Source organism: Pholcus phalangioides, unplaced genomic scaffold (assembly GCF_987345545.1).
Source record: "Pholcus phalangioides strain wild (caught in Gottingen) unplaced genomic scaffold, Ppha-v1.0 ptg000017l_1, whole genome shotgun sequence".
Classification (NCBI taxonomy): Eukaryota; Metazoa; Arthropoda; class Arachnida; order Araneae; family Pholcidae; genus Pholcus; species Pholcus phalangioides.
In genome coordinates, this window is record NW_028301610.1 from 28,154,406 (window position 1) to 28,170,963 (window position 16,558).

Genomic DNA, 16,558 nt, shown 5'->3' on the forward strand with positions numbered 1-16,558 from the left:
TCAATGTTTATTTAGGCATGAGAGAAGTCTCAAGTCGACAAAAAATATTTCATTAAGGAATATTTATGCACGGAATAATTACTTCAATGTTAGAATTAATTCACGTTGACATGATAACGCTATTCGGCTCATAAATATTGAAATCTGACAACTTGAACTACCATTATATTTGAAAAAAAAATTATTCAATGATTTATTCTTCAAAATAATTTATTAACACTCAAATACAGAAAGAAAAACTTGCCTTTATTGATAGAAACTGCTCCATGGTGGAGGAATATATCAGAAATATATGTCAATACAGTACACATAACATAATTATTCAGAAAAAATTGATAACATCCAAAAATATCAATAACTTATCGATTAAATTCGAAAAATGATTTAAATAATAAAAAAATACCCGAAGCTGAAAATCTCGATTAATAATCAAAATATCATTTCATTATTATATTGATTAATATATTTTCAGAAAATTAACTCATTTACCAAGAAATGTTTTACGAGCATATTAATTCTATTGAGCTATTTGACTTTGTACAAAAATATATAAACAATGTAAATTCGAGAATACACGAATCAGATTAGTACAATTAAAATGTGATAACTCTCAGAACAAAGCTTGAGGAGGTCTCATACCTTTTAACATGGCGAAAAAACTATGCTGAAGTAGAAATATCATTAGAAATCCTATTTAACCATTGATTTATTTCAAAATTTTTTACACATATTTCCGATTGTATATTCTATCCTATGCCATTTATAGTTTTGCATATCTCTAATTTTTTTGCAAATTTTCATTAAAAAAAAGCATTAAAAACCGTTTACCGCATGATGAAATGGCATGACATCAATGTAATTGAATAAAAATTGATTCAATATATATATATAGGAAACAGTTCAGTACATGAAATGAAGCAAAAGATTGAGATTCTCCATTCTCTCAATATTATTCACGGCCCCTAGAGTCGCATTATTTAAAACATACTTAAATGTGCATGTAAATGAGATGTCGAAGTAACACTCCTTTACAATAAATGGAAAAAAAAAAATTACAATTTTAACACATTTAAATTTATCAAGAACGAAAAAAAAAAATACTTATTCAATTAATTTTTCACACGAGATTATTTTGTGCTTCTAAACCATTGAAAAGAAAATATTAATTGAGATCGAAATGGCTTATAAACTCATTTTTAATATGACACGTCAACTTCCATGAGTATGGATCAAGAATCAATTTGAACTAACATCCAAAATTTTGACGGCTTCAAAACTAAAATCATCATCGAAAATCTTTCTCTTTCAATGAAGTATCAATATTAATTGTTGTCATTTTCGATTCAATGTCAATTTCACAGTTGTTGGGGAAAAATAAACAAAAACATCATTAATTTTTATGTAGCGATCGGAACGAAAATATTCGAGTCAAATAAAATTAGTCGAATTTCATATTTTCCCCCGTAAAAATGAAGTTCTCGGAAAGCTGACCTATGACAATGCACATGGAATATCAACGTAAATAAACCCAGAATATAAAAAGAACAGCAGCTAGACGCGTTTCGGAACTTTATGTTGCGAAACGCGCGTGCTGTGTGATGTTCCTTGCTCAGTAGCAAGAAAAATGAAAAAATAGCAAAAAAAAAGCAGACTCATTTGCCGGGAGTTAATCGCTGTTCAGGACAAAGAAGTCGAAATGAAATGTTATTTTATCATGCACACAAGCAGCTGTTTTTAACCCATTATTTACCACTGTACCTTTTTACGGGACGCTTCTCTTTGTTTCTAATTAAGCAGTGCAATTTTTAGTTTTGATTATACGGTGAAACGGAACGTCAAGAGACTGAAATAATGTTCCGTTTTATAAAGGTGCAAATCAAAGCATTAATCACTGAACAGACTATTTTGATTCCTGTTTAAATAGGTTTCCGTATCATAGTGTCCGTCTTAGACAGGTTTCGCTGTAGTACCTAAATTTTGAACAGACTGCTGTAAACGTTACAAACTCAATAAGAGAGTTCTAAAATTTTTAATGAATGGTGATTAATTGTATATATAATTAATAATTTTAATTTAATAAAACTTTTTTCCCCCAAATAATTTCTTTCATATTTCATTCATGTTACCATTTTTATAGGGTTTTTTTTTGAAAAAGTTAAATAACAGTTTTGTCATATGAATGCGCATTTTTGAAAATTTTCAAAAATGTGCAAGTATTAGAGATATTTAAGACTTCATACCGGCCTAGACAATCAAACATGTGTAAACATTTTTAAATAAATCAATGGTTAAATTGTATTTTTTTTATATATATTTCTACTGGACGAGCAGTTTTTCATCATGTTAAAAGGTATGAGGCCTCTTAAATACGTAAATAACGTCCATACCAAATAAAATAAAAATGCTGAATATATAATTTTAAGGATGAAAATAAGAGGAAAAAAAAGTTCTAAACTAGTGACAGTGCACATGTAGAAAAACAGCGGAGGAAAGCATGTTGTTTTTTTTTCCCATCATGTAAATCATCCGCCTTCCTCTACACTCTTTTTTGTGACTTCCTTGGACAAGTTTCAAGGAAATCCATCATCGTCTTCGTCGGCCATTTCCTTGGCATACTCCAGATCCTGCTGTTCCCGCTCCCGACGCTCCTGGAGAAAGACAAATAAATAAAAAGACACCGATAAGGACTTTTGCAAACACCCACAATCTAGTCAACAATCTAGGTCATTAACTTGAAACATAGTCGCAACCAAAGAGAAAACTTCACCGAGTTTTAAAGTGCGGATAACAAATTAACCTCTCTGGTCTTCCAGCTTGCACCGTACCACATCGAGTAAACAGCGCTAGACATGTACCAAAGATACCGAGATCTGACGGTTCTTCACAAATCAAAGCACCATCCATCAATAGCACGGCACGAAACGTTAATTAAAGAGTGCAGTGACCACAAGAAAACTCGGACACGAGGCCAGTTCTCTTGAAAAATTGAATTATTATAAGACCCTATCTAAAATATGCATGTAGATGAGATGCAATAAGAAACTCGCATCCAAAATTAACTAAAAACAAATTGTTGCTATTTTAATATATTGAAGTGCATCAAGCACGGAGATTACTTGTTCAATTAATTTTTCAAAATTAAGTCAAGTTTTCATTACGAAAGAAAATTACTAATCCACACCAAAATGGCTAATCAAGTCATTTATAATCAGTCTCGTCAAGTTAAGAGAGTTTTATATTCACAAATATCGATTAAGAACCAATTTCCACCAATAGAAGGAAACAAAAAATTCTCAAATTTTTACGCTTAAAATAATTATTAAATTATCGAATAATTATTTAATTACTCTCTTCTCTTCGAATGAAGTATCAATATCAACAGATAATCGTCATTTTCAATAAAATGTGACACATACTTTAAATGCTGTGAAAAATAAACTGCAAAACATCATAAAAATTCTAATCGGTGTTGCCATATGAAGATTGATATCAGTCAAATTTCATATTTTTCCGAGAAATGAAATTTTCGGAAAACTGACCATCTCATATTGCATTAAGAAATTTCAGTTATCGGAATAAAATATACAGTGAGATCTAATTAACCAGTCTTCAAGGTTTTTGAGTCCGGTTTAGGGAAACATTCGGATAAAAGAGGTTCTGCCGCATTTAATAGGTATGAGACTAACTAGGACGCTACATAAAGCCCCTGTCCTCTCTTTCAAGTGAATTATCATAAAATATCTTAAATATGCATTGCGAGATGCATAAGAAACTCGCGTTCATAATTAATTTTTAAAAAAAGATAATTACTATTTTAATATATGCAACATCAAGGACGAAAAAATACTGTTATTTAATTACTTTTTCAAATAAAGTTATTTTTTAATTCGAAAAATCATAAGAAATTACTATTTATACCAAATCGGCTTATTCAGTCATTTTTAATGGGACAAAAAATATCCATCGGGAATGAATTTCCCAAATTTTTATGCTTAAAAAGTAAATTATCGAATAAATAGGTTAAGAATTTTCTCTCCAATGAAGTATCAATATCACTGGTAATAATCGTTATTTCCAATGAACTTTTTCGAATACTTCAGATGCTGTGAAAAATAAACTGTAAAACATTACAAAAATGTTCGTGTTGCCATACAAAAATCAGAACCGATTGAAATTAGTTAAATTTCATATTTTCCCGAGAAAATGAAATTCTCGGAAAACTGACAATTCCATATCGCGTTAGAAAGAAAATATAGTGAAATTTCTCCTAACCAGCCTACAGGAGTTTTCAAAGTCCTGTTTAGGTTAACATCTGGTTAAAAGAGTATCGTATTTAATGGCTGTGAGAAAAATTAGGAAGCTACGTATTGACATTGTATAGTATTTTATCATGCACATGTAGTCTTTAGATATTCTAATTGCAATTTTAATTAGGTTGCTGTATTTTAGAAATATATTATATCCATAATTGTTATGGACATCTTTTTCTCAGCGATCGCGTTGGGCATTTTGCCTGTTGTGGCTTTGTATTGGCATTTGCAAAGCCACCCTTGCAAGCGAATTATCATAAAACTATGAAATATCTTAAATATACATGTAAATGAGATGTATAAGAACCTCACACCCACAATTGATCCAAAAAATTAGAACTAATATATTAATATACTGAAATGCATAAACAACAAAAAAATCCAATATTATTTATTTACTTTTCCATATATAATGTTATTTTTGTTTCACCATAATTACAAACAAATTACTAATTCAGACCAAGATCACTCATTCGTTTTTTCAAAATGACCAACGAAATCTCTAGATATGAAAAAAAGATGGTAAAATTGTACATATCTTTGTAAAATACACAGTGGAACTCTTGACTAGTCTAAAGGGTTTTTCAAGTCCGGTATAGAGAAAAATTCGGTTAAAGGAGGTGTTAATGTATTTAATGGCTGTGAGAAAAACTCAGACTATATCTAAAGCCACTCACTTCTTTTCTTGTAGTAAATTATCATAAAACTCTAAAATATCTTAAATATGTATTAAATAAGATGTGTAAGAAACTCTCATCCACAATTTTTTTTAGAAAGTTATAAGTATTTCAATATACTGAAATGCATGTAGAACGAAGAAATCATGAATGCTGATTGGTTATTTAATTAATTTTTCAAATAAAATTATTTTTTGCTTCAAAACAGTTACAAAATTCAGTCTTATCAAAAAAAATATTTTTTTTTAACTCATAAATATCTATCAAGAATCCAGTTCAACAAGTAGAAGAAAACTAAATTTCCTAAATTTTTAGACTTAAAAAACTAAATTGTCGAACATTAAGACTATTTTCTCTTCCAACAAAGTATCAACATTAAATATTTACACACATTTAAAAACTCCGACACTACGTAAAGCCACCGTCTCCCCTCTTTTTTTTCAGTCAAATATTTATGGACTCCACAAATGTCTTAAATACGTATGCAAATGAGATGTAAGACGCTCACCCGTTCAAAATTAATTTTAAAAAAAAATTATAATCACTATTTTGATATACTGAAATGCATCAAGACCGAAAACATTCATGAAAACTAATTAGTTATTTAATTAGCTTTTCAAATGAAGTTATTTTTTGCTTCAAAAAAAAAAATTGCTAATTCAAACCAAAATGGCTCATTAAGTCAATTTTAATGAGACTCATCAACTTTCACAAACATTGATCAAATATCAATTTCAACTACTGAAAGGAAACACAATTTTTTGTGTTTAAAAAAACTAAAATTCGAACAATTAGTTCGGACATAAGAGCTCTCGCATGAAATTTAGTCATGAATATTTAATTTCAATAAAAAAAAGATTCCCGGAGAATTTTTAAACCAAAAAATACTTCAAAAACGCATCATGTTAGAAAGCTCGTCTCTTTTCCTTCAAGAGATCTTAATTATAGAACTGAAAAAGAGCGGCCATTAAAATGATATGAGCCGGGAAGAAGCCGTCTAAATCTTCAATTAGGAAAGAAAACGATCGAATCGTAAACGGGACATTAAATTTTATAGAATTTTTAACGATACTTTAAAACTGTTTGAATAAATATTTTTTGCTGATCTCTAACGATGGTAATTAACGCTGGGAAAAATATTAATAACGTCTTCCCCCATCGCGTTTTCTATTAGTTAAGAATTTCGAAATTGATGTCGATTAAAACACGCATGTTTTTTACAATTCAAATTGATTCGAACATAATGAATTGATTAATCTTAATTAATTAATCATAGATACTTCTCCTAATGGTTGAGAAATACAGAGATAACACCTTGAATTTGGAAACATTAAATTTTTAGAGGCATGATATTTTAAATGGCTGATTACACAAAAATATATCCGTTTCTCGGCATTAGATTATTCGAAAAATCCAACAATTTGGAGCGTGAATCGATGCTTCAATTCAAAGAGATCATTCAGCCATGCTGTTCAATTAGTTGCTTAGCAATCTATCCTCCAGAAGGATATTGTCGAATATTCACTAACATTAAATGATAATCATATCTCATATCTGAATCACACCCAGCTTTGTTAAATAAAAAAAAAAAGTTGTTTCAAAGTCCAAAATACTCATTTTTGAATAAAAGATCAGGCAATTATCCACGATCGCATCAGTCAATAGATATCTTTAGATCGTCATCTTTACAGAGCTATCGATAAAGAATCGATTTCATTTAATGAAAGAAAACAAAATTTTCTAAATCTTTGTGCTTAAGAAAACTAAAACATCGAACAATTAGGAAATACGAGATATCGCATGAAATTCAGTCATAAAAATTTAATTTTAATTTAAAAGAACTAGTTTCCTGAACTTTTGATATTGTGAATTATACTTCATACAATTATGGTTTTAAACGGAAATTTCTAAATATAACAGTATATATTTGTTGGTCTTTTTATTTTCAGTTCACTTTTTAGAAAACTAGACAGTAATTAATTTTCCTTTTAAGACAAGAATAATTTTATTAAACTATTTTATACGCCGCCTGGCAGTCGAGTGGTTAGGGAACTAGCTTCTCACTGTGCAGGTCTGGGTTCGAATCCCGGTTCGGGCATGGATGTTTACTAACACTAACAAATTCCCTGGACGGATCATGCTGATCCCTTGGGAATACGTGTGGATCACATTATTATTATTTTTGTTCATGAAATTTGGCAAATTATTATAAATATAGGACCTTTCTTTGAAAATAACTGCTGAAATACAAATTTATTAAATATTGAAAGAACCTTCAACTAATGAAGTTCAACTCCGGTTTGTGAAATATCCGGTTAAGAGAGGTTCTACAGTATTTAATTAATACGAGAGAGTAATTCGAATTCTACATAAGGCCACTGCTCCTTCGTTTGAGAACAACATTATCATAAAATCCCAAAAATAAATAAAAAAAAAAAATATATATATATATATATATATATATATATATATATATATATATATATATATATATAAAAGAGACTAACACATTCATAATCACACGACTTTGGAAAAAAAAATTGCCAACGAAACAATATCCAAAAAATATTAATTTTTTGAGTGAAAAATAAGATAATACTTTACGACCCATAAATTGTTGGATACCAATATTCTTTAAATATTGTGAATTAATTTTCTTAAAAGAAATATCGTTTTAAAAGAAAATTTCCAAATATGTTTGCGGCTTTATTCAGACATTTCCAATGATCATTATTTAAAATACTAGATTATAATTTATTTCAATTTGATAAAAACTTAACTTTCCAAATTTTATAAACAAAGTAATCAAATAAATCTAAATTTTCTAAACATTGATCTTTTCCTAGAAACGAACGGTTGAAATCCAAATTTATTTTTAGTATAGAATGAAAAAAAAAAAAATGCCTCATATTGATTCGAGTAAACGATGACTAATGGATATTTTAGTGTCATCCATTAGCATGAAGTTACCTAATACATCAATTTCAATGATTTTGAAAAATCAAACTAATTTCTCGAGAAAGACATCAATAAAATGTACATTTCCCAAATGCAGTATTTTGCTCATCAAATGTTTTTCAGAAATACTTTCTGTTCGAAACATTCTTGAACTCGGACAATAAAAGGGGTTAATATTTCTTATAACCAATACGATTCCAAATTGATTTCGAAAAGAAATTGATGAACAAAAAAAATTGGGAAATCAAATAATTATAAATAATAATTAAATAATAAACAAATTTGGAAATAAATAAAGCAAATAAATTCGGGAATTATAAATCATGGTTCGACTGTACACGTATAAATTTGAATTATGTTGTTTAATGATTTTACTTGTATCTATATTTATATCAGTTTTATAATGCTCTGTAAATCTTTTTCCTGTACGGTAGTAAATTGAATTACGTTCAGTAATTATAAATTAATGAAATTCAATACCTTCGAAAACCATTATCGAAATAATGCCGCCTGGCAGTCGAGTGGTTAGGGTGCAGGTCTGGGTTCGGGTATGGATGCCTGTATACTAACACTAACAAATTCCCTGGACGAATCATACTGATCCCTTGGGAATACGTGATTTAAAAAAAAGTCAAACTCGGTTATAACGACCTCAAGTGTAACGACACCTTGGCTATAACGTCAATATTTAACGGTCCAGACTGATTCCCATAGAGAATAATTTTGATGACTTTGCTTATAACGTCGATGGAAAGCGACCATCTCGAATATAACGAAAATTTTCTGTCACTTTTGTTTTCGTTTGAATGACATTTTCTCAAGTAATTCCTGAAATTACAGCTGATCGAATAAAGGGAATGTTCACCTGTTGTTTTATTTATACCTAATATTGAAAAAAGATTTATTGCATGTATACGTTCCAACTTTACTACGACCACTATAAGAAAAATTTCCGTATTTTGCTTTCCCGACTACTTTTTATAAAAACGTCCCGTTTTTCGTAAAGAAGCTTCTTTTATTCCCTTTCGATCTTCACTAGAATCAGGAATGCAGGTAATTAGCATAACTTATAAATTATGTTATAATGAATATAAATATTCATCTCACATATTTGCCACACACACAAGTTCATTTTTTCCCGTGAAATACATTTTTTTTGCAGACTTATTATAGAACTTCTTTTTCTCGCCAAAGGTCATTATAAACAATATTTTCTAATTTCGCCGACATTTGGCAACATGTGAGAATCAGCGATGTCCCGTACTAATTATCCTAATTTCTCGGGGTTTTTTTTCGATCGAACTGGTCACCCTAATCATAAAGAAACTTCGTGCAAAATATTTGATTGTCTCGGATTACATTTCTCATTGAAAAAGGTCGATTGTAACGCCATCTCGGTAAAAAAGAGAAAATTTCGCTGAATCTTACGTCGTTATAACCAAGTTTGACTATGGTAAAAATGAAAAAAAAATTAGAATTTCTGTAAAATAATTTGATATAATATATCTGCAAGATATACAAATGCAACGCCACAACAGGTAAAATGCCCAACGAGGTGGCTGAGAAAAAGATATCCATAACAAATATGGATGTCATATATTTCAAAAATACAGCATCCCAATTAAAAACACCATCACAAAAATTATAAACAATATATACAAATGATAAAATATTATACAATGTCCATAAAGAATATTATGGTTGTCTTATTCTAAAAATGGATAGCTTCTCGATTTATCCCAACATGTTTATCATATTTCTTTTTAAACGTGTCAATTGCGTTACAATTTGCTACCTACGTGGGTAAGATATTCCATTTATCAACAACCCTATTAGAGAAAAATTCCCTACGACACCATAACCTCGCATTGTCCCTTACCAATCGATACTGGTGCCCCCTAGACACTATTTTTTCCCCAGAAAAAATCCCTACAAAGGAATAGAAATTCAATTATTTTTTCCCCCTTAATTTTAAAACTCCAAAGATCATTTTCAAGTATCAATATCAACAATGAATCGTTAATTTCCGATTGAAATTCACCATATTTCAGATACTATAAAAAATAAACTGTAACACACCGTAACAAATTTTCAAGTGTTGCCACGTACAAAAACTTAAATTTCATTAAGTTTTTTTCAGATTTTTCAGATTTTTTCCAGAAAAAAAAAAAAAAAGTTTTTTTAGGGAAACAGTTTTTGTTTTAAAACATAGTCATCTTATCGATTCCACTTTCTTGATTGAAAAACATTACACATTAAAGGGTATATATAAAAGTGTGAAACAGAAGTATTGAAAAACAAAGTTTTTTTTCTCGGTTTTTGAGGAAACTGATGAAACTTTTTTGTTTTATTCGATAACAAAATTTTATATCGTACAAAATAAAACATTTTTTTTTTATTGTTGACGAAAAGATTTGCCATGCGTGGTTTTGATAAAATGAACCTCACAATTTTAACAGTTATGCGGACATGATTAAGATAAAGTAAGGAAACCGATAATTCAATGTCATTTCATATAATGTATCTACAACTTTTGCTGTCTTAACACATTCATTTCAGCCAATCGGATTGACAATATTGTCAGTTTTGAGATTTTTATGCTTTTGTTACTTCTTAAATTAAAAGTTATATATATAATACTTGTATATAAACACAAAGTGATGGGTTCTCATTTAGGAATAAAGTTAAGAATTCTAATGTTTGAAACTCATCAAATCTATAAAAAGTATATACAAGAAAATTGCAAAAGTGAATAAACTAGCTTTTTTTTTTTTGAAGAGTCAGAAGAGAGCCAATTTTTTGTGGTCTAGAATGTTTCAATCACAATGTTAAAAAACGATTTCTCTGAAGAGTCGGTTTCACAATAAAACATCTCGGGTTCAAAAATATGTGATTTATATAACAAAGTACATTTGTATTTGAATGAATAACTGATAAGTAATGAATACAAATTTGAACTTGAATCACAAATTTACGTCGGATTTAAGTTACGGTGAGAATGAAACCATCGCAGCATTTATTTAGGAATAGATTTTGAAAAATTTACAAAAATCCTTTAAGTAGCAAATATATTTCCACACCTCGAATACAAATTTAGTTAAATACAATAAAAATAAAAACTTAAAAAAAATTCACGTTTTAATAAAAATTGTTTCTCGATTATTGTACTTGTGTTCTACATTGTTAATTAACAGATTAGCTACTTAGCTAATGGATAAATCCTAGTGGTTTCATTTTATCAATAAGAAGTTTCTCTCCGACGAGGCTGACCGAAAGCGCCCCCATTCTCATTGAAGGACATAGTGCCAACATAGTACCAATAGTGATAGGCATAGGTTCGTCATGAAAATTTTCAACCTGATGAAAAATATTTGAAGATAAGAGAAATTTGAGTGTGTATTTTTTTTTTTTTTTTTTTTTGGTATTACTATTTAAGTAAAAATTTTTTGGTAGTAAATTAAAAACGCCGATCTCATTCCTATGTGTATTTAAAACTTTTGAGCCCATACAAAATGAATCTGCGACAATGTCCAGTTTTAAAATTTCAAGTTCAATAAAACAATTTCCAATGGAAAAAAACGTTCACATTTTTACGAATACGGGACGTCTGGTGAATTTGAAAAACATGAAAAGTTAATGTAGATCATTAGTTTCCCAAACTTTTTGTTCCATCGCCCCCTACTCAAGCGAACCCATAGGATCCTATGTTAAACCAGTAGCTTCTATCGTCCCTACGGACCCTTCCATCGCCCACTTTGGGAAACACTGCTGAAGATCATAGTTTCCCAAACTTTTTGTTCCACATCGCCCCCTTCTTCAGAATTTTTTTCTCACATCGCCTCCCGACTCAAGTGATCCCATAGGATCCCATGTTATACTAGTAGCTTCTATCGCCCCCAGGACCATTCCATCGCGCAACGGGGTCAATAATACCCACTTTGGGAAACACTGCTGTAGGTTATAGTTTCTCAAGCTTTTTCTTCCATCTCTCGTCATCCCTCCTTCGTTTTTTTTTCCTCCACCCCCAAATTAAGCCAACGCATAGGATCGTATTCTAAACCCACAGCTTCCACCCCCACCCAGTGGGAGCACGATATTGCTCACTTCGGGAAACACTGTTGTAGATCAGTGCATGACAAATCTAAAAAATATGTAGGTGCCAGCAAAGACGCCAAACATTTTTGGCCGACAAAATTGGTCCAAAATAATGTATTCTTTGACTTGTCGGGTGATAGGGATGCCTCAACGTACTAGCATACACGCTGACATAATTTCCGATATATATATATATATATAATTTGTGCTGTCCTTCGACTTCAATTAAGTTATCACACATAAAAAAACTAGGGTCCAATTTCAACTTTTTAGTCGCCATGGCGACCTGGCATTTGTCAAGTACTGCTACAGATTGTATTATTATTACAAGAGAGATAAACGTTTCTGACTTTTCACAATTTTGTGAATTTTTTTTCACTTCCCTCATCCCTTTCAGACCCTGGTGTCACAAACGTGTGGGTTTTTTTTCTCACTGTAGAATTTTTCTTTTTAACCTCAGGGATTTAAGTCCTGACTTGAAGGATTGTTTAAGTTTTGAGTTAGAACATGGTGAGTATGAATTGTGGGAGATTCCATTAGAGGGCAGCACTTGAAGTTTAAGTTTCAGGGGTTTTTTTAAGATGGCTATCATCTCCGGGAAAAACGTGATTTATTACATAAAATTTAGCAATAAAATTCTGAAAAAACTGTTATGTGAATATGAATGTACCCTGCATCATCTTGGCTGAAAAAATTCGAATGAAGTGAATTATTTCTTTACAAAAAAAATTAGAAAAAAAGATTTGATTGCATTTATATTTATAATGCATTTTTCGAGAATCAAAAGTGCAAAAACATTTTGAAAATTTCAAAAAATGAATGCTCGGGTCTGAAAGGGTTATACCTACAGAAATGTTTAGCGCACATGGGTTATATTATCACCCCGCTTTACAATTAAAACAATACAGAGAATGTTTAATGTTACAGAACTTTGATAACAAGTATCGGGGAGAAAATTAAAATGATATTATACAAAAAAAAGCGAAATGCCAAAATAAACACGTGATACTTTAAATGATACTGAACGTTACATTTTCAAATTCAAAATAAATCGAAGCAAATATATGCGTGAAGACATGTGATCACCGCAGAGATTAGACAAGCATCACGAAAATGAAATAACGTAACGCATTAACGGATCATAGCCAGTCATCTCACAATTTCAACTCCGATCGAAACGGATTCGACAAATGAAACACGACAAAATAAGATAACCAACCATCCTAGCAGTGCATTGACGACGAATAAGGAAAAACTAAAAACTGAAAGTGTCAACCCTCTTTCCAGGACAGAGATTGAATATTTAAAAGGGGCCCGTGACGTTCAACTATTATTAAATATTAATAATTACGGAACCAGCCACTGCAGTTGATGCCTAAAATTGATATCAACCACCCACCAACCAACTACATCCTTGACATCCACACAGTATAGAATGCCACACATCTTCATGTTATCCAACTAACTCTTCCCTCGGATACATCCGAACCTCTAACACCGCAACCTCTCCATCGACTTCTAACTTACCTACAGTTCAGGAACAGATGGAGGTACATGGAGAGAGAGAGAGAGAGTAAAAGAGACAGAACCTGGAAACATTTCCTCCCCCACCACCAAATTCAATTAAAATTTTACCGGTATAAACCCACTCTAAAATTTCGCAGGGAGAAAATGGGTAAAAAAAAAACTTTTCCGACGTTCTTTCCGTAGGACGACTCCCTCCCACACCTTGCTGAACCGAGAATCCTCCGGTATTAACAGTTTTGTGCTACCTCTCTGTCCAAGTCCACCGACTCGCGAGTGGGGTACGCTCCTCCACAGCCTCAAAAAGATCTTCGTTAACATCTCTGTTAACATACACACACACACGGTACATTTTCGCAAGCAAAATGAAGGAGAAATCGAATAACAAGTAGTTGTTTCAAACGCACACGCATCCCTAGCACGCATTCACGCACAATGCCTTTCGCTACCTCTTTCTTCGTCCCCATGCTTTTCGACCAGCCTTTATTTTCAAAACTCTCTCTCTCTCTCTCTCTCTCTCTCTCTCTCTCTCTCTCTCTCTGTCAAGCCTTTCCCAGAACTCCCGAATTAATAAATCTCTAGTTTTGTGTTTTGCTCTTGTTTGTTTTAGACGGTTTTGGAATTCGTGCTACGGGAGCGTTGTTCTAAAAAGAATTTTTCTCCGGGTTTTGGGAACAAACAAAGCGCTTTTGTTTGCTAGCAGCAGACTTCACAAGCTCTCTCTCACGTACACACAAGTAATTAAATGGATTTAAAATTTTCCAGAGATGAAAATAGCTTTTACCCCGGGAAAACTGAAAACTCTCTTGTATGACTTGGAAAAGATACAAATGGGCGAAAAAAAATTATTCAGGCACAAAAGGAAGCTAGCAAATATTGGGAGGGATATTGCCGGCTCTTGAATTGTTTTGAAGAAAGTACGCTACTGTATCTATCGGTTCTGCTAACCCTGACGCTGAAAACTGGAACATTTCACAAATGTTCACAGGAAAAAAAAAGTTAAATGAATTCACTTCCCTTCTGAAGAGATAAAGCATCATCTCCCTATTGTTTTAAATTTCATACGTAAATATTTTCGCTTCTCTATCATCTAGAAACGTTTCTATTGTGCATTGACGTTGGCTGAGCCATTAGTTGTTTTTTTTCGCCTCTACACGGTATCGTTCAATGCAATGTTATTTTTCTTTTGCATAAAATTTTTACGATGCTCATTAGTTAACTGGAAACATTTTTTTTTAATGAGAGATAACAGAGAATAATGTTTAGCATTAATGTTTGAAAATCGATCCTCGTATTTAAATCCACGGCGATACATAAAATATTGGTCTGTTAAATAATTCCCGTTACTGCATAAACCTTCAATTGCCTTATAGCGACCAGTAGAGAAGTATCTTTGGGCGGTCAATTTCTACACGCTAAACTGTATCCTGAATTGCTATCCCCTGACACGTTAAATATCCAAGAATGCTTCTCAAACAAGACAGATCAACAAGATACAAAAGCTAGCTAAAGATAACTGGATATCAAAAGTATCAGACAGAGGAAAATGGAAAAATTTAGAGGACACCAACATCCAGCAGAGTATTAAAAATAGTTTATGATGACATGGACACAAAGATACCATCACATCTACAGTTCATCAAACCGTGTATATGATTGAGATAATTGACGTCGCATAATGAATGAAATTTTTTTGTGTGTATCGTTAGCTGGACATTAGCAATTAGACATCAATTGAATCGTCAGGTTTAAGAAGAAAATGAAGACAAAAAATGACTATATTACTTTTTGTTACCAAGCTTCGCTCTACCACATGAGTGCAAAAAATGAAACAAAAACAGCCCCTAAACACAGACATGGAGCAAAAAATTTGTGTGTGGTGGTTATTGAATGAAAACTCTACCACTTATACAGATTTTACGATTTCTCAAAAACTTGATTTTTGGTCTTATTCCCTTAAACCTGACGATTTAATTATGCACTCGTAAACTCGGTTAGAGAACCCATTTTGGAAACTAGGGGCAAAATCTTTACTACTTCGTTACAATAATCTCATCGAATTCATGTTTCCACAACAAAGCCCTCCGAGTGACTTCGGATTAAGCAGAGCTCAAACTAATACACATATAGATAGAATTTTTTACCTTTACGGCTCTATAAGCTCTTACAAGCTCTATTAGTCTAATTATTGAACAGACTGGTATTAATGACCCTATAATTCGAGAAAGTGGCAAACGACACGAAATGAGATTATTCAGGATCAGCAGAGAATTAAGCAGAAGAACGAACAGTGAAAAAACTGGACACGAACCAAAATCACGAATAAACAATTTCGAATGATAAAAGATATCGAAACTAAAGATTTCTCTTACGACAACAGAAGTCTGGACCTATAAGAGCAGAAAAATTCAGGGTATGATCACGAATAACGAGAAAATTGTATTCTAGGAATTCTATTGTGATCCCCGAAATCCCAAATTCACTCATTCCACCAGTGATTATATATATATATATATATATATATATAAAATCAATCATCTAAAAATTTCGTAGCAAAGCAAGGAAGTTCTCATTGTTACGTATTCTTTCTTTTAGACACGATCTAACTTCTTTTCTCGATATTCCGACTTTTTTATATTGTTTTTTAAATTCACAATAACGTTCAGCAATTGTTGAAAATTTAAGTTCAATAATTGGCATTGATTCATATTTCAAGTGTTATGTTGGTACGTATCAGTAGTTTTGTTGAAAGTAACTAAAAAAAAACTAAACACTCTCACTTGCCTTTTCATTGAACCTGGGTAGTTCATTTAATTGTAGCTCTGTAAGTTCAACTTTGAATGCTGCCCTCTGATGAAAGCCCTTTAAAGTTCATATCACCATATTTCTAACTCAAAACTTATACAATCGTTTAAGTGAGGGCTTAACTCCCTGAGGTCAAAAGAAAAAATTCTACAGCGATTAAAAAGCAACAAACACATTTGTGGTCTGAAA

General features: G+C 31.5%; 1 protein-coding gene across 1 annotated transcript in view; it reads right to left on the bottom strand.

Annotated features, from left to right (window-relative positions):
• Positions 1-225: 225 nt before the first annotated feature.
• The window catches only part of Rpn3 (regulatory particle non-ATPase 3), a 116,242-nt gene continuing 99,909 nt past the window's right edge, over positions 226-16,558 (bottom strand). The window contains exon 12 of the mRNA XM_089246172.1: positions 226-2,648. Within this exon, the coding sequence (XP_089102298.1) occupies positions 2,571-2,648 (78 nt within the window). The 3' untranslated portion in view covers positions 226-2,570. The remainder of the gene's footprint in view (positions 2,649-16,558) is intronic.